The sequence below is a fragment of the Myotis lucifugus genome, unplaced genomic scaffold, assembly GCF_000147115.1.
Source record: "Myotis lucifugus unplaced genomic scaffold, Myoluc2.0 scaffold_431, whole genome shotgun sequence".
In the NCBI taxonomy this organism is placed as follows: Eukaryota; Metazoa; Chordata; class Mammalia; order Chiroptera; family Vespertilionidae; genus Myotis; species Myotis lucifugus.
The window spans coordinates 660,120-687,824 of record NW_005871479.1 but is presented as its reverse complement, the minus strand read 5'-3'; the positions used below and the strand labels follow the sequence as shown (position 1 = coordinate 687,824).

General features: G+C 45.4%; 1 protein-coding gene across 10 annotated transcripts in view; it reads right to left on the bottom strand.

Annotated features, from left to right (window-relative positions):
- MCTP2 (multiple C2 and transmembrane domain containing 2) overlaps positions 1-26,660 on the bottom strand; it is a 110,032-nt gene extending 83,372 nt beyond the window's left edge. For 8 of the 10 annotated variants that reach the window (XR_002826260.1, XM_023744150.1, XM_023744145.1 and 5 more), the window contains exons 1-7: positions 26,126-26,660; positions 21,413-21,475; positions 19,763-19,871; positions 10,226-10,368; positions 9,385-9,461; positions 8,729-8,840; positions 3,983-4,018 (exon numbers count right to left, since the gene is read on the bottom strand). Coding sequence is in view for 8 of the 10 variants with exons in the window: in XM_023744150.1 (XP_023599918.1) it covers positions 3,983-4,018; positions 8,729-8,840; positions 9,385-9,461; positions 10,226-10,368; positions 19,763-19,871; positions 21,413-21,475; positions 26,126-26,593 (1,008 nt within the window). In the remaining 2 variants the exon portion in view is untranslated. Of the gene's footprint in view, positions 1-3,982; positions 4,019-8,728; positions 8,841-9,384; positions 9,462-10,225; positions 10,369-19,762; positions 19,872-21,412; positions 21,476-26,125 lie in introns of those variants that run through there. The other 2 variants (XM_023744146.1, XM_014468140.2) reach the window with 2 other exon arrangements.
- Positions 26,661-27,705: the final 1,045 nt, after the last annotated feature.

Here is a 27,705-nt window from a genome sequence, read left to right as displayed (position 1 = left end):
TCAAAGAGGAAGGGAGAGGGAGAGAGAGAGATAGAAACATCCATGATGAGAGGGAATCATGGATCGCCTGCCTCCCGCATGCCCCCTGCTGGGGATCGAGCCCGCAACCCGGGCATGTGACCTTGACCAGAATCGAACCGTGACCTCCTGGTTCATAGGTCGACATTCAACTACTGAGCCACGCCGGCCGGGCGCTCGAGATGGTTTATACACCGATACGTGCAGCTGTGGTCCAATACAGCTGTTATTTGGGAAAACAGACACAGGGCTGGGTTGGCCCACAAGCTGACATTCTAAGCCCCTTGGGCCACAGAGACGCAAAAAAAAAAAGACTAAATACTAGGTTCAGGGTCTCCCGGCTGAAGCTGAAAACCAGCTGGTCTGGCTAATGGGAGATGCAAAACGCAGACACACCCGACCTCCCCCTCTCCCACCCTAGGATCCTGCCGATTCCTCCCACTGCACAGCCAGCTGGAGGCCAGCTGACAGAGGCCCGGGAAACCCTATCTGTGGAGATCAGCCTCTGAAACAACAGAGGAACAAAGATAAAAGGATGTGCAGTCAAAGAGGGCACACGTGGGCACCGCTAGTCAACTAATTTCATTCAGAAAAATGTTAGACCAGGACGGGGCACAGCTCTTACCCTGGGATCGCTGACATATGACTGCATGAAAGGGTATGGGTCCAAAGAGGGGCTAGGAAAGAATATACACTAATCTCGGTGCAAATTAACCGAAAGTAAAGGGAATACGTAACTAAAGGGTTGCTGTGCTCGGCCATCGTACCTGTACAGACTCAAATCCCTCAAAGAATAGCAGGCAGGTGTGTGTGTGTGTGTGTGTGTGTGTGTGTGTGTGCGCGCGCGCAGATTTCTGAATACACTCAGTAATTCATCAATTCCATTATTGCTTTTTTCCCATTAGACTCTTGCTGTAAAAGAAGTGACTGCTGTTAATTTTTTATCTCTATAACTGTTGCACACATTACAAAGAGAGAAGTGAGGTTTAGAAACAGATGGATTCACAGCGAAGGTTTTATGTAGCAAATATTCAAAAGGAGCCCTAACCGGTGTGGCTCAGTGGATAGAGTGTCGGCCTGCGGACTGAAGGGTCCCAGGTTTGATTCTGGTCAAGGGCATGTACCTTGGTTGTGGGCACATCCCCAGTGGGGGTATGCAGGAGGCAGCTGATCAATGTTTCTCTCTCATCGATGCTTCTAACTCTCTATCCCTCTCCCTTCCTCTCTGTAAAAAATCAATAAAATATATTTTTTTAAAAATAAGTAATAATACAAGGATACAGTCTGTTTCATATACTCGCAACTGTAACCCTACTTTTGCCAACCCCTGTAGTTTAAAAATACCAAGAAAGGTTCATCAGGGTACTTTTTTTTTTCTTTTTAATCCTCACCTGAGGATATTTTTTCCATTGATTTTTAGAAAGAGTGGAAGGGAAGGGAGAGACAAAAGAGAGAGAAACATCGATTGGTTGCCTCCTGCACCGGCTGGGGATCGAGCCTGCCACTGAGTTACGTGCCCTTGAGTGGAATTGAACCTGGGACCCTTCCATCTGCAGGCCGACGCCCTATCCACTGAGCCAAACCGGCCGGGGCTCATCCGGGTATTCCAACAACTCTTACAGAGGAATCATCACAGCATCTCTAGACTTTCCCAGTGACTCATTTTCATGAGCTAAATGAGAAGCCGGTCGCATTCGCCTCTCCAAACTGCACACGCTAAGCCGTCAAGAATCAACCGACCAGTTGCAATTCCTCACCAGTCCTAGATCAACTGCATCTCAACTAAAGACCATAAGCAGCTTGCAATGAGCTCTGTGCCTCTGAGGTTTTATGAAACACAGCTACGCGCTCTGGACATTTACGATGTCCCTGAGCCCAGGGCACTGAAGTCCAAATTCTAGAAACTATCATGGAAGAGAGAGAAAAAAAAAAACACCAAACACAAAAAAAACAGACAACAGCTCGGTGTGAAGACACAGCTCTGAAGCCGGGAAATAAATACTGCTCTCCGGGCCCCTGTGCGGCTCCCATATTTTTGATATCTTTATCCGGGCCGTCAACATTTTTTCTCTCCTCCTTCCTGGCTGGGCCCATTCTTCCATAACCTCTCCTGTCCTCCCCAGCTACACTATTCCCCAGGCTCACAATTTCTCTTCCCAGCCTTTATGTTCTCCCACAAACTGCCCGCGCCCGTCTGCAGGCCGGGGCTCCCTAACTACACATGGTTATTGATGTCCAGGCCCGTGTTTTAGTGCAGCACAGAATCAATAAACTGAGAAAATACTGCTTTGTCAGGCTTCGCCGAGGCATGCCGGGAGGTTTTACTGCCTCGGATGGTTACAGCAACTCTTAAAGGTGGGAGCGCGCGGGCCGGGCTCCCTGCTGCGGCCAGAAGTGAAGTTCTTCTCCCCTCTAGTGACTATAAAGGGATAAGACAAGAGCGTGGAGGGATTTCTGAGACGGTTCCACATTATTTATTGGCTCTTCGTTTCGAAAAGGGAGCTGGAGGCTTGGGCACCGAGGGAAGTGGCGGGGGAGCCCAAACACCTTATTAGAGTTCTTTCTGAAAGGGCTCAACATGCAAAGGAGATAATGCTTTAGGGAGCGTCGGAACCTGGGGTGCCTTTGAATTTTATTTTATATTATTGATTTTAAAAAAAATATATTTGTATTGATTTCAGAGAGGAAGGGAAAGAGAGAGACAGACATCAAGGATGAGAGAGAATCATGGATCGGATGCCTCCTGCATGCCCCCTAGTGGGGATCGAGCCCGCAACCCGGGCATGTGCCCTTGACTGGAATCGAACCCGGGACCCTTCAGTCTGCAGGCCGATGCTCTATCCACTGAGCCAAACCAGGTAGGGCTCTTTTGAATTTTAAAAGACAAGGTTTCTCAAGTTTGCCTGTCTTCCTAAATGACTAGGGCTGGTCAGGTTACAAATCTCTCAATCGCTCTCTCTCTCTCTCTCCCTCTCTCTCTCTTATAAATTCACAAAGTCTCTCTCTCACACACACACACACACACACACACACACACACACTCTCTCTCTCTCTCTCTCTTATAAATTCACAAAGTCTTTGTCTCATTCTCCTTATTTTACACAGAAGGAAGCGGCTGAAACACAGGGAGGTCAGAAATCAGAGCTGGCCTATGTATTTGTGCAGGTGTTTGTGTGAATAAAGACATATAAGTAACTGACACAGCCTCCCCCCCGCCCCATGCACACATAAACCACCGCCGTCCCTATGTGGGTTATTTCTCTTTAACAAAGCAGCCCGGCTGCTAAATGAAGTTTTGATTTTTAAAAATGTTTTGTTGGTTTCGTTTCACACTCATTTAGGCATCCAGTCACGTAAGTTGCAAGGTGCTAATTTCATAACCTGATAACTCAGAATGCATTTCTACCTCGGTACCGACACTTTTTTACAAATTGGACCACCATGGACATAATTGCTTAAGTATAAACTAACCATGTTAAAAAAATCACCAGAACTGGTATTAAGAAATACCTAAAGAATCTCACCCAAAAAGCAATGTTTTTTTTCCCCCAGAAGTTATAAAACACGTCAAATCCTTTTAATTTATATTTTCTTTGTCCCTGTAACACCAAAGCTAATCTCTAACCTAACGGTAAATAACTTCCTAAAAGACTCCATCTAGCTGCGCGACACCCCAAATAATCTAAACTTAATGAAGTGGAACGTTCCAGCGTGGCCAGGACATATAAAATGTCACCACCAAAGCAAGGGAGCGTGAGTTCAAACATCTGGCTGTGCCCTTATTGAGTGAAATTTTAAAAGGGAGGTTGTGTCCTCCGGCCGAACAGCAGGGCGAGGAATAGAACCCGCTCCGTGTGAGGGGCCGGCGGTATGACGCACACGTGCGCTTGTATTTGTAATGAAGATGAATTTCTAACCCAAGGGTATAAATAACACATTAAAAAAAAAAAACAGTGGTATTTACCTTGCCTCCGCTTATCCGCTTCCGATTCGACCAACGCTGAGGGTCGCGTCCATTGAATGGTGAAGAAGGGAAAAAAAGGAAAGAGAGAAACAGAATCGTTAGCCACACAAAGATAGCATTCTACTAGTTAGATTAGATGGTAAAGATGGCTGGGAATGACGGACATCCCACCTTTGTCTGAGGTGACAGAGAAAACACGTGTGAGCAAGGAAACAGTTAGAAACAGAGAGAAATCACGCATCTGTGGCAGTTACACTATTTGCTCACAGTCCTTTCAACAAGGAACGCTCAAGGTCAGAGAAATACTGTTCAGTCCATAGAAGTCCTTTACGCTTATGTTCTGAAACGCCTTAAAACGGTACAATTTCTCCTCTAAAAGGCAGAGTTCTCCTACTTGAAATATTCAGGTGAGGTTACAAAAATATTTAAAGAAATTCGGGGACAATGTGAGTTCATGTTTAGGTTTCCAGAGTTTTAGATACTAGAAAAATAATTCCATTTACCTCCACGGATTAACTCTCAATTTTAAAAAAAAAAATCGGAGTCATTCCTACACAATGAAGAAAAATAGGCTAACACAGCTCTGAGGGAGAGAAGAAAAAATTTCTGAACAGCAAGGAATTTCTCCACCGCTCTGTTTGGCGCTCTCGTGGGTCATGCTAAACTAAGGCTGCTGAATTGCGTAGACAATTAAAATTCTCTCCTAGCAGAATCCTCTCCTTCCCTCCATCACTGCCCAGGACTGTGGCTGGTTAGCCACCTAACTGGATGTTCAAACTCGGATAAATTTGGGAGATTACAACTCAATTATGAGCCTAATGGAGCAGCCCACATTGATTATTATTGCTTAAGGAAAAAACACCTTTAGGCAAATGACCTGTCCATGCCACCAATACATCTTCCCCGTAAATTATAAACCAGGCATTATATAGTCTTTGGGGGAAATCCTCTTATATTCTAGTGACCAGCAACTAGAAACGTGGATACAGAAGTGACTTGAAAATATTCTTTATTTAAAAACACTTCTGCTGGTGCGACTGTGAGTTCAGCATTAAGCACATGACATGGAGTTGTAGATACTACAACCTGGGTGCTAAAATCAGTTCTTTTTCGTATTATCCCAGGAACACATTGACATGTATTTCAACCCAAACATACATCAAAATTAATTACCATCTTAAAGGTACACAAGGCTATTTAGGGCCTTTTGACGTATGATTCTTTTGAACTCTATAATAATTATAAAAGACATATAAAATGGATGTGGATATAAGTGCAGAATGACTGTTACTGTCTGCTTATTACAATACGAAAGCTACCATATATAGAGTGCCTACCCCATGCCAAACTCTGCATCTGATCATCTCAATCTTCGCAATTTTTTAAAATAACCTTTTTTTTTTAATCCCCATTTCACTCATGAGGAAATTGTCGCTGAGAGGCGTTGGGTTTGTCTGTGAATTTGACCTGCTCGCTGAATTCTCAAAACTCGAAAATGTGGGAGCCGGGATTCAAACCCAGGGAGTCGGATGACAGAGGCTGTGATTCTAACTCCAATCCTATTTTTTGCCAAGAAAAAGAGATAGCAGGTTGGTCAGCTTTCCAGCCATTCACTGCCTTACCTTCTCACTGTGCTCTGCCCACATACACAGCAATCCATGCCTAAGGGTCAATTCCTAGACATTTTGCACATGTTAAGGTTTTTGTCAGCTTGGTTCTAGAGCAACAGCGATTGCCTCAATGATGATGGTAAGAAATATGGGTTCAACACTGAGAATCTCTCCATCAGACTTTAAAGGAAAATGGAAATTTATAAACAAAAAATATTCCCTATCAATAAACCTATCAATAAACCTCTGTCTTCCCAGTTTCGTGTTATTATTCCCATTTAAAAAAAACCTAAATAGTCACTTAAACTCAATTTTAAAAAATCCTCAAGAGGGAAAACACTCCATGAAAATACCTCTCTAGGTTCATGGACCATGTGTAGAGTCATCATTCATCAAAAACATCCGAATCTTTGAAATCTGGGTGAAATTGAGGAGCCCCAATAAACAACTTACCATTGGTGACAGACTGAGCTAGAAGAATTGACTAAGGAAATTCAGAAACATCTGACTCAAAAATCAGTAAAACTATGTAAAATTGTCAGATGTTCTCTATCAATCTGTTCAATAAATATTTATTGAGTATATTTTATTTTTTAAAAAATCCTCAGACATTTCCTTTTATATCCAAAAGGTCTCCAACAGGCACTGTGAGTCGAGTAACTACCCCCGGCCCGGGATAAATTATTCCTTGCAGGGGTACACTTTGATCAAGTACAGAAACAGAAAAATAAAACTACCAGTTGGAACAAATGAGAGCAGGCAGGGTTTTTTCCCTGCGTTATAATACCCACAGAAAACATATACAAAATAAGTATTTTGCACACTAGACCTCTGCCAGACAGGCAAAGAACAAAGACAATGAGAAAAGTACATGAGCGAGCACATATCCAGCCTGAAAATTTCTCAAAAACAGCAGGTGGGGCCCGGCCAGTGTGGCTCAGTGGTTGAGTGCTGACCTATGAACCAGGAGGTCTCGGTCCGATTCCCGGTCAAGGGCACATGCCCAGGTTGCGAGCTCCATCCCCAGTGTGGGGTGTGCAGGAGGCAGCCGATCCATGATTCTCTCTCATCACTGATCTCTCTCTCTCTCTCTCCCTCTCCCTTCCTCTCTGAAATCAATAAAAATGTACTTTTTAAAAAAATTGGAGCCAAACCAAATAACATGACAAGTGTGGCTACTTTTAGGACTCTGAAAAGATATTTCTTGAGATGCTTTATATAAAAAACAACAACAAAAACTCAAGCTGTATTGAATATTAATATTTCTGCCATTTGAAATAAAATTTTTAACTAAGGTAGCATTACTTTCAAACTCCAAACTTTGGCAATATTTAAATATATTGTAAGGGTCACTGCTAAACATAATCTAATCTATCACAGGAAAATTTACAAGGGGAATAAGTATGCAGCCAGTATGCCGCTTAAACATGCAAGTGTTTTCATGGGGAAATTATCCAACTTTACAAACCCCACTTACACAGGTAAGAAATTATTGGAACCTATCAGCTAGCAATTGCTCACCACGTGGCAAACGATACTGGCTCACATTCATGTATCTTAACCCGGCATCCAGCTCAAGTGAGTGGTCCCCTCCTGCTCACAGTGACACTGGCTCGAGTGCCAATACTGTCAAGACTAAGAGAAGCCACAGAAAATTCCTTCTTCCTGACGTTAGCTAGAAAAATAGATTCATTTTCAACAGCAACTCGAAGACATTTCAACATCCAAACGTCAGCGTTAAAGAGGCCTCAAGTTTGAACGCTGACACTTTTTTAAAAAAAAACGATGGATGTTTTTTTTTTTCCGTCATTGTCCAGTAAATCCGCGTACGGTTTTGAATTAAAAATAGCAACTATTTAGCTGACTTTCTGGCATTTGAAAAGCCACAGTGCCGTGTTCCTGCTTCCTGAAGCCGTTTTTCTCGGGTCACCAGTAAATCAGTCATGACTTTCATCGTGAAAATAAGTTACAACGACAAGCAAAGATGATGTCAAAATGAAGAATATTCTTGTCACCGACCCCAGTGACTCAATTCGAGAGGCATTAATGGAGGCCTAATTTATAAACAGGCCCGATTTGAAACGCGCTCAATTTTCACACAGCTTCGTCCCTTTTCGAGGAGGTATTTCGGCCGGCTTCAAAAATACCTTCCGAATAAGTGACAACCAAAGATGCTTCTTGTTCTTATTTTAATTCTTGGAGTCTCATGATATGCTCTGAATATAAAATAAGATTACTATTTGCATTCACATATGTGCTCAAAATAACAGAACCCCAGCCACCTCATCACAAAACCCAAAGCTGTGTTGGTATTACAGGAATCTGCACCAGGTTGTGCATTAGCTGGAAATTTCTATGTAACGGACCACAGAACATTAAAATCTCTATCCTCCCAAAAGTACTCTCCATAGAAAACTTGGTGGCTAAAAGAAACAGAAACGGAAATGCTTCAAATATATACTAGACTTGGTCGCCTTAATAATGTACAACGCAGTAATTAAATCCTGGAAACTGCTTTTCGTAACTGAACAATACCCAAGTTCTCTAGTACCTAAGGAGATGGTAAGTAAAAACCTGAACACTTAGTAAAATTGTATTTCAGATGATCTGCTAAGAGCAAACCATAAGCCACATACACATTTTAGTCAGAGCAGCACTATCTATATCTCTAGCCCAAACAGGGAGAATTCTTTTTTTAAAAATATATTTTATTGATTTTTTTTACAGAGAGGAAGGGAGAGGGATAGAGAGTTAGAAAAATCATGAGAGGGAAACATCAATTAGCTGCCTCCTGCACACCCCCTACTGGGGATGTGCCTGCAACCAAGGTACATGCCCTTGACAGGAATCGAACCTGGGACCCTTCAGTCTGCAGGCCGACGCTCTATCCACTGAGCAAACCGGTTAGGGCACGAGAATTCTTAATTGATTTTCTTTCCAGAGATCCAAAAGAGAGGATATATATGTATGTATGTATGTGTATATTTATACCACTGATAAGTTCTTTAAGTCTCTGTTAAATTATTTGTTTCCCCCTCAAAACAATTACAAAAAAGATCAATCCACCTGGTCGCCCAGTGATCCAAGGATGCAGGCAATGGAGGATTTCAAAAAGAATAAAATGGGGGATACTCACATGTCGCTTAAAGTCACCCTGTTTTACAACGAGATTCAGGTTTAACACAATCACTCCCATGTCGTCTTCTAAACTGTTTGGGTCTTCCAATTTTAAAATATGTTCGGTCGTTCTACAAGCAAAAAAAAAAATAGAAAAATCAACAAAACCAACAAATAACGTGAGCACTGACTGGCAGTCCTGTGTAGTCTTATAAGGCATCAGAAACCCAGGGTAAAAGCCTCCTACCTCTGAATAAGGGTTAGACACAAGTGTAAAAAGCACCAAATTCAGGAAATGAAACAATCGCTTTCAAGGTAGAGAAATTGTGTGGCATTGCCTCATTCAACAGCTGGTTAACTGCTTCTCACCGTCTCCCCCCCAATAAAATGTAAATACTTGTTTTAATTTCAAGTCAGGTAGGTGAACAGAAACCTGAATATTAACAAGTGAGAGGGAAAAATGCACTGCACACTGCAGCATATATGATGGAGGACTTCGTATCTGACAAGTACGTTTGGGAACTGAACAGCAAAAATCATTCATCTAAGACATGTTCAGCACTCTTTCATAGATGCAGACTTTTTCGTCATTTGATTTAAACGAATGCCAGTTAACATGATCTCGAGTTCCCTCTAAAATTCATTAATAACTATTAGGAGGTAAAAGTACAATACCTGTTCAGCTCAAGTTCGCTGAGGACGACAAACGCAGAGCCCATGAAATCAGACGTAGTTAAATCTCGATCATATACCTTTAAAAGCGGGACCAGGAACACACGTTAATGCGGTAAACCCACGTCTGTCAAATTATTCATACATGTAATAGGCTGAGAACTTTACATTCAGTCTTCTCGCTCTAAAAATAATTTGCATAGTACAGTTCAAGAGGAAGTTAGCCAAGCCGATGGAGAGGAGAAAATTACTCTAACTTGCCCATTTTGCCCGAAACAGCAGCAGAATATACTTCTAAGGCAGTGTTCCTAGGCATTCAGACGTTATGCACAATGGACTACTCTCCGTCGTCTTAAACCGGCTCTCATTAAAATTTAGTATTTTCCATGGTGAGTTAGGTCTGCCAATTAAATAGAAATTTGCTAGATATTCTCTAGCAATCTCCTCCTGCACTCAACTCAGGCGGTTTTCACCCAGATGTTAGAGCAATTAATGCTTACAACCAGGAGCTTAAAGCTCTATTAAGTATAAAGTTATTCCTAATGAGAGCGGCTTTAGGACGCGTCGCTCCTGAACTGCCGGTAATAATTCTTCCACATCCGGTAAGTTTAAGTACAATCAACGGAGATGTGGTTTTCCACGCGGATGTTCTGTACCGTCTGTATCTCATGGGTCTGAAAGAAATACACATTGTCGGCGAGGCATATAGACAACCCTATCCCTGCTAGTATTTTTAACCCAGCGCTTAAGAACAATGAAAGAATGAATTTGGGGAGGTTCATTTTGAAGAGGGCAGCGATCGGCCTACAAGAGCAGATCTGAAAGCTAATCCATGACTGATTACCTTCACACGGAGCTTCTGATCAAGGCTTTGGATTGGCAAGACAACGATCTCATCCCAGACCGGGTTCAAGTTCTTATATATGACTTTGCTTTTGTACAGCGTCTTCCCGTTCAGCTTAAATTTCACGTAGGGATCGCTGGTGCCTTTGAGAGAGAAAGAGAGCGAGCTAGACAGGTTTGTGTGTTTTTTTTCAAATGTACGCGAACGCCTGGGATCTCTCCATTAAGTAAAGTTTCTTTCCACACTCCCAGAGCTCAAAGCATTTCATCACGCGCATCCAGAACGGATCTGTCCCTGAGCAGACCCCGAAGGCCCCGGAGGTGGGAGCAGGGACATACGAAACAATTTGGGGTAAAGGACGGATTTGTGTCTGCCGTCCGTGGCGGAATATAAACGGGCTCCTTGAGCGCTTTCTGTCTTGTTTCATTGGGAGAATGTCATCACTACACTGCCCCCAAAATTCCGCAGTCAAATCCACTAGCGATGTCGGGAGTCCTGGGGAGACGCCCACCCTCTTTAAGAATGGCTGGGAGGCAGTGAAAAGGGAAAAGAAACCATTTTTTGGTGTGTTTTTTCTTTTGTTTTGTTTTTTTCAAACATTTGGCCAGATGGCGGATTCGACAGGACCCTGTATGTCAGAACATAATCATAATAAATAAATCAATCTCTGGGACCCCTGGCTCAAAAGATGGGGCGAGGGGATGGAGCCTGGAACCGGGGGAGGGGGGCGGGGGGGGGTAGAGATTAAATGGACAAAGTTGCCATTCTTCGCTGCCTCCCGCACCTGCAGGGAAGCAGGGAGCATTGTTCGGCCCCGGCCAGCTGAACGCCACACCAGCCAGGCCCTTCGCGGGCCCCGGGCGGCACCCCTGACCTGCCCGCCCCTCCTGGGGAGCTTTGAATCGGACGCCAAAAGAAATGAATGAGGTCCCTCCAGCCACGGTGTCCAGAGCAGAAAAGAGGGCCGATGACGGGCCCTCGTCCACACTTCTGAGATCAATGGAGAAGGGGGGGGGGGGATGCCTGCCGACATAATGCCTGGGTTATGTGTGGTGCATGTGGGCTACATGCATGCAAGTATGCCATCATGCCTGGGACACGTAACAGAGACAGGAACACATGTGCATTAATACCTGGTGAATTACGACTAAAGAGGGCTTAAACGAACAGCCAGCTGGAATGGCTACAAAGGAAGAAAAAAAATCGAATTTGGGGTTATATTATCGTAGTTAATTGTGAAACAGCCCGAGCCGGTCTGGCTCAGTGGATAGAGCGTCGGCCTGAGGATTGAAGGGTCCTGGGTTCGATTCCGTTCAAGGGCACGTGGCTGGGTTGCAAGCTCGATTCCCAGTAGGGGGCGTGCAGGAGGCAGCCGATCCATGATTCTTTCTCATCATTGAAGTTTCTATCTCTCTCTCCCCTCTCCCTTCCTCTCTGAAATCAACAAAAATCTATTTAAACAGAATTGTGAAACACAGAACTATGAATAAGCACAGAAAGACCCCTGAGTCACCACAGTACCCCCCCTATGGGTACTGAACTGAATTCTTGATACTAACAGCGAGCCAAATAGCCTAAGTGTATTCGATCAACAATTAAGGAAGTTACTCTGTCATTAACATGGGCCAAGCTGTTAATACCCATCATCAATTACTTGAATCGGTTCCTTTTTTAACTCCATTTTTTCCCCATGTTTCTATTTAGCTGCAGAACTAAAAATTAGTGAAAAAATGAAGGCAATACCTTTCCCAACTATTTTCACCCCATGCCATGTGCCTGTAAAGCAGGGGTTCTCAACCTTCTGGCCCTTCAAATACAGTTCCTCATGTTGTGGCCCAGCCATAACATTATTTTCGTGGCTACTTCCTAACTGTAATGTTGCTACTGTGATGAATCGTCATGTAAATATCTGATATGCAGGATGGTCTTAGGCGACCCCTGGGAAAGGGTCGTTCGACCGCCAAAGGGGTCGCGACCCACAGGTTGAGAACCGCTACTGTGAAGCAAGATGTTATGTGCGTATTGTATCACCAGCCTTACCAGGCGGGCACAGGGATCATTTTGATGTTCGTCTTCTAATCTCGCAAGGCTACTAACTTTAAAACAAAGAAATGAGACGACAAAGACCCACGGAGACATATCAAGTGTCACACTGGGAGTTTGGCAACACGGGGCGGACAGAAGCCCAGCTGCCTTTAGTTTAAACACAGACACACACACACACTCACACACACACACGCACGCACACACACGCACACATGCACACGCCAAGTTAAGTGTAGTTCTGGGCGGGATTGTAAAAATGAGCGCATTCACAGCCACTAGCCTGTGAGCAATCTGGCCCCCACCCCCCAACCCCTGCCAGCCGGACTGTAACAATCATCCTGGTATCTGTCTATATATAAATAAATAAAAAGTGGAGGAAAAACTATAATAAAAAGAGGCCCTTAATTAAATGAAAGTGCCACTGTGGGATCAGGGCTTCATGCTTGTCAGCACTCTCTCCAAATAAACATCTCAAGCCCAGGCCTCGCTGGTACCCCCTGCTCCCCGGCAAAGCACCCTGGGTAATCCCCAGGCACCCTGACAGCCACATAATGTCCAAACTGTTTCACGGGTGAATGGCGGCCGTCGCGTGAAAGAAGATCTTAATGCCTGGGATTCGCCGAAGGGGGGGCCGGGGCTTACGGAGCCCGGGGAGGAAAGAGGGGGTCACGTCCGTCCAGCGCGGCGTTAATTGTTCGGGAAAATCCGAGAAAGGGGGGGGGGGCAGTGGGGCGATCTTTTTTTTTTCTCTCTCGGAGCCTAAGTGCCTGGCTGTCAGGGATGAAACATCTCAACTAGGCAGGCTCTACAAAGGGGTCAGCCGCTCCGAAAGGCAACTCCCAGATTATACAGATGACGAGATGACACCTGAATGGGTGGACTTTAACCTTTTTTCACTGGGGGCTCTTGGGAAGGAGGAGGTAGGGTGGGGCTTGGGGAGGGGGAAGAGGCCGGTGACGGTGCCTCGGGGCTGGGGCTGCCACTGATTCTGCCATGTGGACCCCATGGAGGGACACAACCTCCAATTCCCAATACCAAGGCCGCCCCAGCTGGTGTGGCTCAGTGGTTAGAGCGCCGGCCTGTGGACAGAGGGTCCCGGGTTCGATTCCGGTCAAGGGCATGTACCTCGGTTGCCGGCTCCTCCCTGGCCTGGGCCCTGGTCGGGGCATGTGCAGGAGGCAAACTATTGATGGGTTTCTCTCACATCGATGTTTCTCTCTGTCTTTCCCTCTCTCTTAAAACAAAATATCAATGGCCCTAGCTGGTTTGGTTCAGTGGATAGAGATCGGCCTACGGACTGAAGGGTCCCGGGTTCGATTTCGGTCAAGGGCACATGCCTGGGTTGCGCACTCAATCCCCAGTGTGGGGTGAGCAGGAGGCAGCCGGTCCATGATTCTCTCATCATGGATGTTTCTATCTCTCTCTCCCTCTCCCTACCTCTCTGAAATCAATAAAAATATATTTAAAAAATAAAAGTAAAACCAACAACAAATGAATAATGGTACTGCCTGTTTTTCTCTATTTCTAACATTGGAGTAAATCATGTTTTAGTGACCTACATTTCTAGATCTTGGTCAGGAAAATTCTTGTTCAGATCCCCGCCCCTTTCCCTATGGGTGTACAGTTCATGATTAGCTTACGAATTTGAATGGGTCCTTCATTATGGAAATCAGCCATCGGCTATAGAGATCACGTCATAACTTGTTTAACTTTACGTGACTTCTTGCAACAAGTAATTTTCATTTTTATTTGGTCAAATTTTGGCCAAATTTACGGCACTGGAGTTTGACATTCTGCTTAGAAGCAGTTTTCTCTACGAGATTTTAAATGAGTTCTGCCATGTTTCTTCCACTGATTTTGTAGTTTTTCGTTTTTTGTTTTTTACACGTAAGCCTTCGGTCCATCTGGAATGACCTGGGTGTGAGGAGGGAAGGGAATTCAGCTTTGCTGATGAGCAAGAGCAGAAAGTGACCGGCGCCAAGCTGGGAAATATAAATCTGGCAGCAGCTTATAACTCAGAAGGCAGAAGAAACCAGCAGCACCAGGGGAACCTGGGAGTTGAGAGAACACAGCACCGGGGCACGGAGCACGTGGAAGAAAAGGGGCCCCAGGCCCCAGACGGGAGAACCCCGAGTTTCACATGGAATGTTCACCTCGAGAGACGCTCCTTCGTGGGGGGAGAGGGTTATGTCCCCGAAACCACTGGGAACGGCTCCTGAACATTTTCTCACTTAGAGCTTCGCATCATAGACTAAGATAGCGGTTCTCAACCTGTGGGTCGCGACCCCTTTGGGGGTCGAACGACCCTTTCACAGGGGTCGCCTAAGACCATTCTGCGTATCAGATATTTACATGACGATTCATAACAGTAGCAACATTACCGTTATGAAGTAGCAACGAAAATAATTTTATGGTTGGGTCACAACATGAGGAACTGTATTAAAGGTTCGCAGCATTAGGAAGGTTGAGAACCACTGGACTAAGACATTCAACTCTGCCAAGAGCTGCATTGAAGACAGACAATCACAACAATAAAAGTTGAAAACTTTCCAACTCTTTCAATTTTCATAAAATTATTAATTTTTTATTCCTCATCCGAGGATATTTTTCCATTGATTTTTAGGGAGAGTGGAAGTGAGAGAGAGGGAAAGACAGAGAGAAACATTGACGTGAGAGGAACACATCGATTGGTTGCCTCCTGCAGGCGCCCTGACCGGGGCCCAGGCCAGGGAGGATCCTGCAACCGACGTACTTGCCCTTGACCAGAATCAAACCTGGGACCCTTCAGTCCGCAGGCCAATGCTCTATCCACTGAGCCTAACCGGCTAGGGCCCTCATAAAGTTATTTTAACATCGAAAATGTTTGGCTGGGACCATCTAGGAACATAATATTAAACTTCTCTGATTCAAAGCTCTGGAACGTAAATTTATGCCCAGAATTGCCTACTATGCATGGTGGATGTACCACAGACAGGTGATGCGTGAATGGATGAACTCTGAATTAAGATGGGAATGGTGGATGGAAACCCCAGACCTCCCTTTTAGTGACTGAATCACCTTTGGCAACTTAACACATAGCGGACCAGTAGTTTCATTGCCAGCTTTACCCAGTGGCCAGATAAGTTTCTATTGAACGAGTACAAAAAACTGAAAACCAGCCCTAGCTGGTTTGGCTCAGTGGATAGAGCATCAGCCTGCAGACTGAAAGGTCCCAGGTTCGATTCCGGTCAAGGGCACATGCCCAGGTTACAGGCTTGATCCCCAGTGGGGGGCCTGCAGGAGGCGGCCGATCCATGATTCTCTCTCATCATGGATGTGTCTATCTCTCCCTCTCCCCCTCCCTTCCTCCCTGAAATCAATAAAAATCTTTAAGGAAAAAAACACACCTGACAATCACTAAGTATTCATAACTCCTGGCCACCACCCTACTCCAAGCCTGTGGTGACGCACTGAGGATTCCAGAGCACTTTGCCGGTTAAATCGGATGAAAATAACAGGCAGCTCAGTGAGAAGGACACACGACAACTCAAATCGATCCTCACGAGAGTCATCAGGAACCATATTATTTGACTGTCTTGTTCTCATCTGGAGATTTTTTGAGCAGCTGCTGCTGCCCTCTAGTGGCTGAAGCAGTAAGTTCCAGCCTGCACAGCGGCCAAGTGCATGCCTCATTCTTCACGGACCCCTACAGAAACCACAGTGGGCATTCTGGAAATTGAGAGGGAATTTCTCCTGGGTCACATGGGAAAGAAGAAACTCTGTTTTTCTTTGTCGACTAAAATCTCTCTCCCTCTCTCTTCCTCTCTGAAATGAATATATATATATAGTGTCCCAAAATTCACGCAAGATTTGAATTTTGCATGAGCATTAACAACAACAACAACAACAACAAATAAAAGCCTAATTTTACTTGGTTTATTGAATAAGATTCTAATATCTGTTGCCCTTTGATATCAATCCCTTCAATTTGATAAGCATTACCAAGTACCAATTATGACCCAGGAGAGGGACAATGAAGACCAATGAAGACCACGGCTTTGTGTATGTGCCAGCAAAGCCGTGGAGGCCATTTACCCGATGTGCTATTCCATACATAACCCTATACTGTATGCTTTATGAATCAATAAAAAATTTACAATTTTTAATTATAAACCTGTGTTTTCTATCAAAATTACTTCTTGCGTGAATTTTGGGACTATATATATATATATATATAATTTTCCAGAGCTTCTTTCAGAAATTGGGTTTTGGTCAATTACTCAGAAATTATTACATTACAGCAGGGGTCCTCAAACTACGGCCTGCGGGCCACATGCAAATACAAATACTGTATTTGTTCCCGTTTTGTTTTTTTACTTCAAAATAAGATATGTGCAGTGTGCATAGGAATTTGTTCATTTTTTTTTAAACTATAGTCCGGCCCTCCAACAGTCTGAGGGACAGTGAACTGGCCCCCTGTTTAAAAAGTTTGAGGACCCCTGCATTACAGGGTCCATCCGTGGGCAGAGCTTGTTCAAGGTGCCTTTGGGGTTCTACACATGGTGGGTCCATCAGATGGGGGGAGGGCAGTCAGTCATGCTCCGGAAGAAAGTTCCAGAATATTTCAACCAGGATGGCAAAACGGAGAGCGTGGCCTGCAGACTGGAACGGAGAGATCCTTTTCTATCGCTGGGAGCACAGAGGAGCTCCTAGAAGCAGCAGCCACCATGTGCAGAACACGGCCCAGGGAGAGCCCAGGCCGGCCACGGCCACTTCCTGTCATGTCAGTGGGTGCCACCTGGCATGGAAATCAGCTAGAATCGAACCTACTTTGCCTTCCCTTCAGGAACAGAGACTTTGTTACTGACCGAGGACCACCGGTTGGCGACTGCTGGTCTAGACAGCAAGAGAGCTTCAAGACCTTCTCATCAACCCACCAGGATGCTCACTCCCAAAGCAAAGCCCAACCACAAACATCTCCCGAGGAAAGACCTTGGTTTGGGGACACACTGAACACTGTGAGGACAGACATGGCTGATGGGCGGTGATCGGTACCAACGTGGGAAGGGAATAAAGAGAAACAGGTTTCAAATGCCAGCTCCCCTCGCTTGCTGTGCGCCTAAGCAGGCTACCAAACTCAAGGCGTGGGGGAGAGCCAACCCCCACCTGCGCTTCGGGGTGAGTGTCTGCATCTCTGAAAGTTTCAGATTTGCTCTGGAATGACCATCTTTCAGAGACGCTGGCCAGATGTGGTTGGTTTGCTCCCGCACAGCACCCAGTGGTCTCACGCCACCTGGTGTTCAGAGAAGGTACTCCCAGGTGAAGCAACCCCCAGGTTTTTTGCAAAATAACCTTTCGATACAATTAAGCTGTGGTGTGGTGCTGGCACCTGAACAAAACAGTACACCCGTGGGAATCAAAGAGAAACCCAGGCAGACCCTAGGAAGTACTGCATTTTAATGTGCAATTAAAAAGTGGCAATCGAATCATTGGGGAAAGGAAAGGTTAGTCCTAGTTAATTAAATAGCCATTTGGCAAAAAAAGTAAAACCAAGTCCCCACGCTGGGCCAGAAATCAAAATAAACTCGAGCAGATCAAAGCGATAAGCGAAAACTGTCAAACCGCGCAGAAAAGAGAATAAATACTAGGCTAATGTGCCTCTCTCTCGAGACACACAACGCCTTTCTAGGTACAAAAACAAAGAGAGAAACTCTTTAGAATAGGATGTAAGACTCGAAAAGATTTTAGCAACAAAAAATGTCTAAACAAACTCATTGTATACTAGAGGCCTGGTGCACGAATTTGTGCACGAGTGGGGTCCCTTGGTCTGACCAGCGATCAGGGCCACAGGAGGCTGGCTGTGGGAGCGCACTGACCACCAGGGGGCAGCTCCTGCATTGAGCGTCTGCCCCCTGGTGGTCAGTGCGCATCATAGCGACCAGTCGTTCAGTCGTTCGATCGTTAGGGTCACTTAGGCTTTTATATATATAGATTACCATGTGACCCCACACCTCACACACATCCTCACAAGTCCCCACAAGCACGCATACACCAGGTGAGTCCTCCCAGTCATTGCTACCTGGTATCTGAGCTGGTATTCACATCTGGGTGGTCTGTGTCCAGATTCTATATGACCCTTACCTGCCGTCCATTGTTCCCCGACCTAATGATTTCGCGGGCCAAGACCCGCAGGCCGAATGTTCCCCACCCCTGTTCTACACCAAACAGGAAAATGATTTTTTTCCTGTCCATGTATTCTTCCTGGAAGGTGTTCTAGAAACAACACTCAACTCTACCTGTGCCGGGAACAGAGAGGGAGAACAGGCTGCCGGAAGCATGGGTCCCGAATCTCCATCGCCTAAAACTCACATCGACCCTCCACCTTCCCGCCTACAGCGAGGTGATGTTTCTGGCCCTGGTCAGGTCACACTGAACGCCTTCCACAGAACTTCGCTTTCCCTTTTGCAATACTGCAGTGTGGCCACCAGAGGGCACCAGCAACCCAGGCTTCCACGGGTCCACAGCAGGAAGCTGCGCTCCACCTGTCTTAATAAGGGAACACATATGCAAGGGCTCGTTTTCCAGGAATTAATGCTCTAGGATTTACGGGGAGCTGAGCATCTTTCCCAGAACAAGAGGCCTGGAAAACAGGGCTGTTGGCATGTGCGCTACCCGCTCTAAGACACAGTCCCAGTGGCCAATAGGATAGGTCGATGTGAGGTCAAGGATTTGGGGGCAGGAAGTGGGGGGCGGGGAGGCGCTCAGAGGGTATTGCCATCTACGTGCATGTTGGATAACTTTATAATAAGCATTACTCACATCTTTCTCAGGGATAATTGAAGTGGGACCAAGGGAACACTTTCTTGTGTGGCTGCTATAGGCTGGGCATCAAGCCGTTACAGTGAGCTTAGTTCAATTCAAACAACTGTAAGTATATGGTGATGATTAGCATTATCACTAGAAGCCCAGCGCGCAAAATCGCACGGCCCCACACTCGCCTCACCCGCTCACAGCCCCGCCCACCTAAGTTGGTCTTTGGTCATTACATTGGGGCCATGGGCTTTTTATATATATAGATTATTCCTAATTTGCTACTAACAAAGGATAATAAGGTTCAATATGTTTACATAATTTGCTGCAAATGCCTTGGTTCCTGAGGAGGCTTAGATTTGAGGTCCTGTGTGTTGCAAACCACGCTGAGCTAGAAAGGGCTGGCCGCCTGGCCGGTCGCTGGCGTGGCTCAGTGGTTGAACATCAACCTGTGCACCAGGAGGTCATGGTTCGATTCCCAGTCAGGGCACATGTCTGGGGTGGTGGGCTTGATCCCCAGCAGGGGGCGTGCAGGAGGCAGCCGATCCATGATTCTCTCTCGTCATTAATGTTTCTGTCTCTTCCTCTCCCCTCCTCTCTGAAATCAATTGTAAAAAGTTTAAAGAAAAAGGTTGGCTAACCACACTGACACAAGGGTGGAGAGAAAAAGGCTACGAAGAGCCACGCGGGGCCGGGCCTTACCGCAGCGGTCCCGGATGACCAGGTTCCGGCCCTCCTTTAGGTGGATGGTGAGGAGGTAGGCAAAGGGGCTGGGCAGGTTGCTCACGCCGTCGCTGGCTTCCCCGAGGGTCTGCAGAGGTGGAGAAGTAAGGTCAGTGGTCTGGGGAGAGAATTTCTGAAACACTCCTAATTGTAATAGGGGAAATGGTCACTCCAATGGCCAGTGTTCAAGACTGAGCTCCCACTGGGCCCCCAGCGTGGCTCCGTGGTTGAGCGTCGACCTATGGACCAGGAGGTCACGGTTCCATTCCCGGTCAGGGCACATGCTCAGGTTGCGGGCTCGATCCCCAGTGTGGGGTGTGCAGGAGGCAGCCGATCGATGATTCTCTCTGATCGTTGATGTTTCTCTCTCTCTCCCTCTCCCTTCCTCTCTGAAATCAATAAAAATAATAATTAAAAATAATAATAAAATCACTTCTTTAAAAAAAAAAGTGAGCTCCCACTCACTTTGAGGACTTGGTAACATTCGCCTGGTTAACATGTTCTCCATATTTCTCCCCAGTGGGATTCCGTCAGAAGTCAGAGGCAGTCATGGTAACATCCTCACAACATTAACTGTCTGAGAAGAATGAGATCAGTGACATCTGGATCACCCCTCCCGTCATTCACTGAGGGCCGGGTGCTTTATTCAGTCACTCACAGGGAAGCCCAAGAGAGGAAAGAGCACACAGAAGTGAGGCTATGCCCTAGCTGGTGTGGCTCAATGGGTAGCGCGTCGGCCTGCAGACTGAAGGGTCCGGGGTTCAATTCCATTCAAGCGCACATGCCCAGGTTGGGGGCTCAGTTTCCAGGGTGGAGCATGCAGGGGGCAGCCGATCCATGATTCTCTCTCATCACTGATGTTTCTCTCTCTCTCTCCCTCTCTCCCTTCCTCTCGGAAATCAATAAAAATACATTAATAAAAAGAAAATCATTTCAGTACATAACCACTCGGCTGACAACCCACTGAGTCCGCTCGTCCATCCAACATGTGGCCCTTGTCTGTGTCCACATGGGACACACTCTGTCCAGTCTTTTACACGTTTTTCTTTCATTCCCTGACCCCGACTATGGCGTCTCTTCCACTCACCCTCAGTCTCACCTCCCCACAACACTGCTCACTCCCCTCTCTGGGAATGAATGCATCGACGCTCACAGGCCACCATGTCCAAGTCCAGTCTAGTTTTGAATATTTATTCAGTGGATGCCACTGAAGTTTGGAACTTGAGTTGTGCACTCCCTCGCTGCCTGGCAATGACTTATTGTTCACCTATTTGACCTTCAACTTCATCGATCCTGTGGCTAAGGCACCCTTGGCGGTCGGTCTTCTTTGGAAAGTGTCCCCACCCCTGCTTCAAAGCACTTTGAAAATGGCTTTTGTCTCCTGTTCTGTAGCACCCGATTTCATAGCTTCTCTGTATTTTTAGAAGAATCTATCCCAGGCTCGCAAATCAATAGACACTGAATTAATCTCTTCCAGCTATCGTCTGTAAGGCCCGTCTTTGTAAGTGAATACCGTGGAGCGTTCTTTAAAAAGAAATGAGGCCAAGCGATGCAGACCCAAACATGTAGTAAGAAACACTGATAACGGGGACGCGTAGTGTTTATTGGTCCTAAAGGAATGTCACTCACAGACTGTTCTTCAAACTGTTGGGACGTCGTAGACGCATTGAGATCGCCACTTCCACAGAGCTTCTGTCAATAAAAAGAAAGGATAACCCTGCTTTAAAATAATAAAATAAATAAAATAAAATAAAATAAATAAAATAAATTAAAATAAAATAATAAAATAAAATAAAATATAAAATAAAATAAAATAAAAAAATAATAAAATAAAATAATAAAATAATAAAATAAAATAAAATATAAAATAAAATAAATAAATAAATAAAATATAAAAGAAAATAAAATAAAATAATAAAATAATAAATACATAAAAAATAAAGTAAAATAAGTAAAATAAAATATATAATAAAATAAATAAAAATTAAATTAAATAGATAAAGTAAAATTAAATAAACAAAATAAAATATAAAATAAAATAAAACAATAAATAAAATAAAATAATAAAATAAAATGCAAAAGAATATCAACCCACAGGGAAATCCTATGCCAGGTCCTTCCCTTGGGAATCTGCCATTTGCATGCCTGGTTTCAGGTGTGTGGGCTCCCGCCCTGCCTGGCAAGCCCAGAGTGACTCAGTGAAGTCCCCTGGCTGGGGCCTCTGCCCTCTTAGTCACTGATCAGAGCGGAGATACGGCCCAATCTGCTTTCCCACTGGCCGCTCACCCATCCCTCGTTCATCCTTTGCGGAGCAGGAGCAACAGGGCCATTCTCCCGGGTCCCGCCCGGGGTGGGCATGTCCGGCTCCCAGCCATCAGCAGGAGCAGGCAACGCAGGAACCCAAGAGCCAAGCTCGCTAATTAGGTAGAAAACATTTCAAAATGGGATGGGAAAGACCTTCCCCAGAACAGACCCTCTTGGGTCTGACACCTGTACAAACAAAAAGTAGGAAATGTATGTTCTTTTTTTTTTTTTAATACATTTTTATTGATCTCAGAGAGGAAGGGAGAGGGAGAGAGAGAGAAACACCAATGATGAGAGAGGATCATGGATCAGTCGCCTCCTGCATGCCCCCTACTGGGGTTGGATCCACAACCCGGGCATGTGCCCTGACCGGGAATCGAACCGTGACCTCCTGGTTCATAGGTCGACGCTCAGCCACTGATCCCCCAGGGCTGGGCAGTTCTTTTCTTAAATGTTACATCTCAGAAGCGGCCTTTCCCAGCTGCTCTGTTAAAAACTGAACACCTCGCCCTAGCTGGTTTGGCTCGGTGGATAGAGCGTCGGCCTGCAGACTGAAGGGTCCCAGGTTCGATTCCGGTCAAGGGCATGTACCTTGGTTGCGGGCACATCCCTGGTAGGGGGTGTGCAGGAAGCAGCTGATTGATATTTCTCTCTCATCGATGTTTCTAGCTCTCTATCCCTCTCCCTTCCTCTCTGTAAAAAAATCAATAAAATATATATTTAAAAAACAACTGAAAACCTCTGCCCCAGCACCCCCAATCTCCTTTCCTGCATTATTTTTCTCCATTGAATTGATTGCTCTGAAAATATCTGTAGCCTGCCACCGCTCAAAATAGGATCTTCATGAAGAAGTGGGTTTTTGTCTGCTCTGTTGACGGCCGTGTTCCCAGGATCAGCACATAGTAGGTGCTCAACAGCTGGGAAGGAGGGAGGGGAGCAGGAAATAGAGGCCAGGTGCTCCGAGGAGGGGACGTGGGGTAGGGCTGACACGCCTGTGGCAGGAACACCATGAAGTTGAGTAATGATTTCTGAGCTGGAACAAAAATAGTCAAAGAACACGTGATTGATGTGGGGAGCGAATGACGCGCTTGTCTCATCCCGCGAGCTGCAGGCTGTCTCCCCTCCGTGGTTTGTCACTGTGCGTCTCTGTGGTCACTAAACTGAAGCTCTGCGGTTGCCGAGCAGCTTCTAGAAATATCCCACCAGGGTTCTTTCCTCAACCGCTCAACTCATCCACAGAAGCGAGCGCCGAAGCTAGTTTCAAACTCCGACTGCAAGTAAAACATGAGGGGAGGACGTGCCCCATGGGAAGATGACATGGGGAGGGAGGATGGAGAGGCAATGATCCTCCCATTCGTTCATGATTATTAGTTATTGATCATGATGAAATGCCCATTCAAACACTATCATTATTCCTGCTTTTATTATTATTTTTTTTTTTTACTGATTTTAGAGAAAGAGGAGGAAGGAAGAGAGAGAAAGAGAAAGACTCATCAATGATGAGAGAGAAACATCATCCATTGGCTGCCTCCTGCACGCCCACCCCCCACTGGGGATCAGCCCCCAACCTGAGCATGTGCCCTGGCCAGGAACCAAACTGGCAACCTCTCGGTGGGTAAGTCGACGCTCAACCACTGAGCCACACCGGCCCGGCTTTCCCTGCTTTTAAAAGGGCACAGTGGACACAGAAAAATAATGACTTCTTTTGATAACCAACTTTGTTTTGATCCGCAGCTCTGGATTCCAATTGGAGTTTGTTAGTATATCTAAGCCAAGAAGCCCATCCTATATAATAAAAGCCTAATATGCAAATTTTCTCCTCAACTAGGAGTTTGAGGGGGGGGGCACGTCCAGCAGCCAGCAGCCACTAGGGGCCCTTCCGGTGCATGAATTACGTGCACGGGGCCTCTAGTTAAGTCTAAGTAACAAGAAGCCAAGATTCACGTAGGTCCATTATTCAACCAGCTATCTCCTTCCTACTGACCTAGTTTAATAATTCACTTAATTTCTATTTTGATTAGTGAAAACACATATTTCCAATGTATAGGTACAGTAACAAGCATAAAATTGTTACAGAAAGGATTTCCTGAGTGTTGACGGCAATGAAAAAAAGAGTTAAGTGCAGTCCTTTAATGGGTAGTGGTGTCGTAATATAGTAACGCTTCCAAGTGAATCGAACCACAACATCCTCTGAAGAGCCACGATGCCATTCCCCAATTAAAGTGAAATATATGGCCCTGGCTGGTGTTGCTCAGTGGTTAGAGCACCTGACGGTGCAGGAAGGGTCACAGGTTCCAGTCAAGGGCATGAAGCTGGGTTGCAGGTTCGTTCCCAGGCCCTGGTGGGAGTGTGTGCAGGAGGCAACCAATCGATGTGCCTCGCTCACATCCATGTTTCTCTCTCTCTATCTTCCCTCCCACTCTCTCTAAAAATCAATAGAAAAAATAACCTCCAGTGAGGATTAAAAAAAATAATAAAATATCATAAAGGGAAATATATGACATAATTAATAGGCTTTGGTTCCAAAAGTAAAATCAAAAATCCCAGTGGATAACCAGCTTTCTATGCAGTTATCACAATGACCTGGAACAGAGAAAATTTAACCCCTTTCCTCAACACTGCAACCTACTTCGGTGCCTTTAATGGAGGAATTTTTCAAAATCTGATTAAAGAGATCATCAAACCATGACTTAATAATCTGGTGATTATACTTACATTAAACTCTTCTGAGAAATGTAAGATTTGCCTCATGATTCTATTTGGCTGTTTTAGCTGATTGAAATACTGGGGCCTTGTAAAATCACTATATTGGTAAGAATTTGTTTCCTTCAGTTTTTTTGTTTGTTTGTTTTTTTAGAGAATGCACGTGAAGTTGCCCACAGGTAAGTGCACACAACATACACACACACACACACACACACACACATGCGTGTACATGTGTATGAAATAGAACAGAATTCAAACTCCTTGGAAGTCAAAGGGAAACATACATCCATACATTTCTAGGAGTAGTAATACGCATGTTTTATCTACGTTAGGACTAGGCAATGGTGGGGGGAGAGAGAGAGAGAGAGAGAGAGAGACAGACAGACAGACAGACAGACACACACTTAGCAAATTTAGAGGAAAAGTGATGCTCTTACTTTCTTTGCCAGGAGATGGAAAAAAAGGAAAACTCATCCAATAGGGCTCTTAATGCCTTAAAGTGTCCGAGAAAGGGTTTTTGTAATAGTTTCAAAATACACAGAGGTCAACCCCAAAACTGATGGGAACACTTGGTGCGATCAATACACCAATCATTTAAATTCTTGTAAATGACGCTGTCTCCATCCAAGCTAACCACGGAAATAACTCCTCATCTGGTTTCTCACCAAGGGCACCCGGTGCAATGAAAATAAGGAAAAAAGCACACAGATCATTGTGTGGTGAGGGCCTGGGCAGGGAGTGGGGGCGGGGGCGGGCTAGAAGGGGTTAATGGGGGGAAGAAGGGGACATATGTAATACTTTCACCAAGAAAGATAAATTCACAAATAAACAAATATAAAAATAGATAAAGAAATTGATTAAATTAAACATAAAAATAGCCTGGCTGGCATGGCTCCGTGGTTGAGCATTGACTTGTGAACCAGGAGGTCAGGGTTCGATTCCCGATCAGGGTACATGCCCAGGTTGCGGGCTCGATCCCCAGTAGGGGGCATGCAGGAGGGAGCCTATCAGTGATTCTTTCTCATCACTGATGCTTCTCTCTCTCCACCTCTCCCTTCCTCTCAGAAACCAATAAAAATATTTTTTAAAATTAAATAAATAGCTCTCTATATAAAAGCCTAACATGCAAAGTGTCCCCTTCAGAGTTCAACCAACTGGGAGTTCCATCACTCGCTATGATGTGCACTGACCACCAGGGGGCGGCGGGGAACAAAGGGAGGCGCCGACCGGCATAGGGACCCTACCTGTGCACGAATTTTGTGCACTGAGCTTCTAGTAGATAAATAAGAAGGAAAAAAGCAATGGGATGGATGGTGCTGGCCCGGGCCTCACCTCTGGATCCTCCGGAGCATCCTCTTCCGGGGGCGCCTTCTGGAGCAGATCAAAGACGCCATTGCTGGAAGCCCTCCTGTCCGCGGCCGGCGAGGCGAAGGTCTCCTCAGAGTCCGTATCCGCCGCATGCAGGTGGCCTGCCTCTTCCTGGCTCCAGTCCAGCTCTTCTTCCAACTGTTTCAAGGAGCTGCTGCAGCTCTTGGACACGATCCCTGCCGTGGACAGGCTGCTGGGCACAGAGGTATAGGACGACTGGGCCCCGGAGTACGGCCCACCCTCCGGGGCCAAGGCCTGGGCCTCCAGGAGGTCAGGGACCGAGAGGCTGAGGCGGCGATCCAGGCGATGCCGCCCCCCTAAGTCTGGGGGTTTGTCGGGGTGCTTCTTCACCTTCTTTTTGCTCAGGTTGAGCAGCAAAGGCCTGGTCCGCTGTTTGAAGGAGCCCCAGACGGAGGGTTTATCCAGATCCATGGCTGCATGAAGACCCCGGAAGTGGCTCCGCGAAAGAGGCCGCCTCCCCTGCAGAGCTCAGTGACACCTAGAAAACAGAACATAAGGAGAAGGGACATGAAATGTCTCTGTGGTGTCAGGGCCCTGGAAAGTGGGAAAGATGACTCAAAAATGGTACCCTTTCCGGTAAGTGATCGAGATGGAAGAAGCATCTGATTGGTCACATCTACAGAGATCAGGAAAAGCTTAGAGAACTGAATTTTTAAAGATTTCTTTTTTAATTGAAGAAGTTACAGAAAAGTTAAAGCAATGAATGAAATGATAGGTTGAAACACACACATACATATAAATGCTTCATAGAAAGATGGCTTATTTCACTCAGCATAATGCCCTCCAGGTTCATACATTCTGTTGCAAATGGAAGAGTTCCCTTCTTTTTCATGGGTATATAATATTCCACTGTATATACAGGGGAAGGCAAAAGTAGGCTTACAGTTGTGAGTACGCAAAACAGAATTTATTCTTTATTGTATTCTTTTCCATAGGAACAACTGTAAACCTACTTTTAAACCTACTTTTCCCACCCAGTATATGTAACACATTTTGTTTATCCATTCATCCCTTGATTTTGACTACTGTGGATAAAGCTGCAATGGACAAGGGAGTGCAGATATCACTTCGAGATACTGAACTCATTTCCTTTGGATAAAAACTCAGAAAAGGGGGAGCTGGATTATATGATATATATCCTTTTAATTTGTTATTTTTTAACTTTTTTTAAATCCTCACCTAAGGATATTTTTCCATTGATTTTTAGAGAACATGGAAGCTAGAGGGAAAGACAAAGAGAAATACTGATGTGAAAGAAACACATGGATTAGTTGCCTCCTGTACAAACCCCGACCATGGCCCGGGCCAGGGAGGAGCCTGCAACCGAGGTACATGCCCTTGACCAGGATCGAACCCGGGACCCTTTGGTCCACAGGCTGATGCTCTATCCACTGAGCCAAACCGGCTAGGGCTAGTTGTTAATATTTTAAGGAAATCCCGTACTGTTTTCCCTAATAACTATACAAATTTATATTCCCACCAACATGTACAAAAACGTTCTCTATTCTCCTCACCCAGCAGCA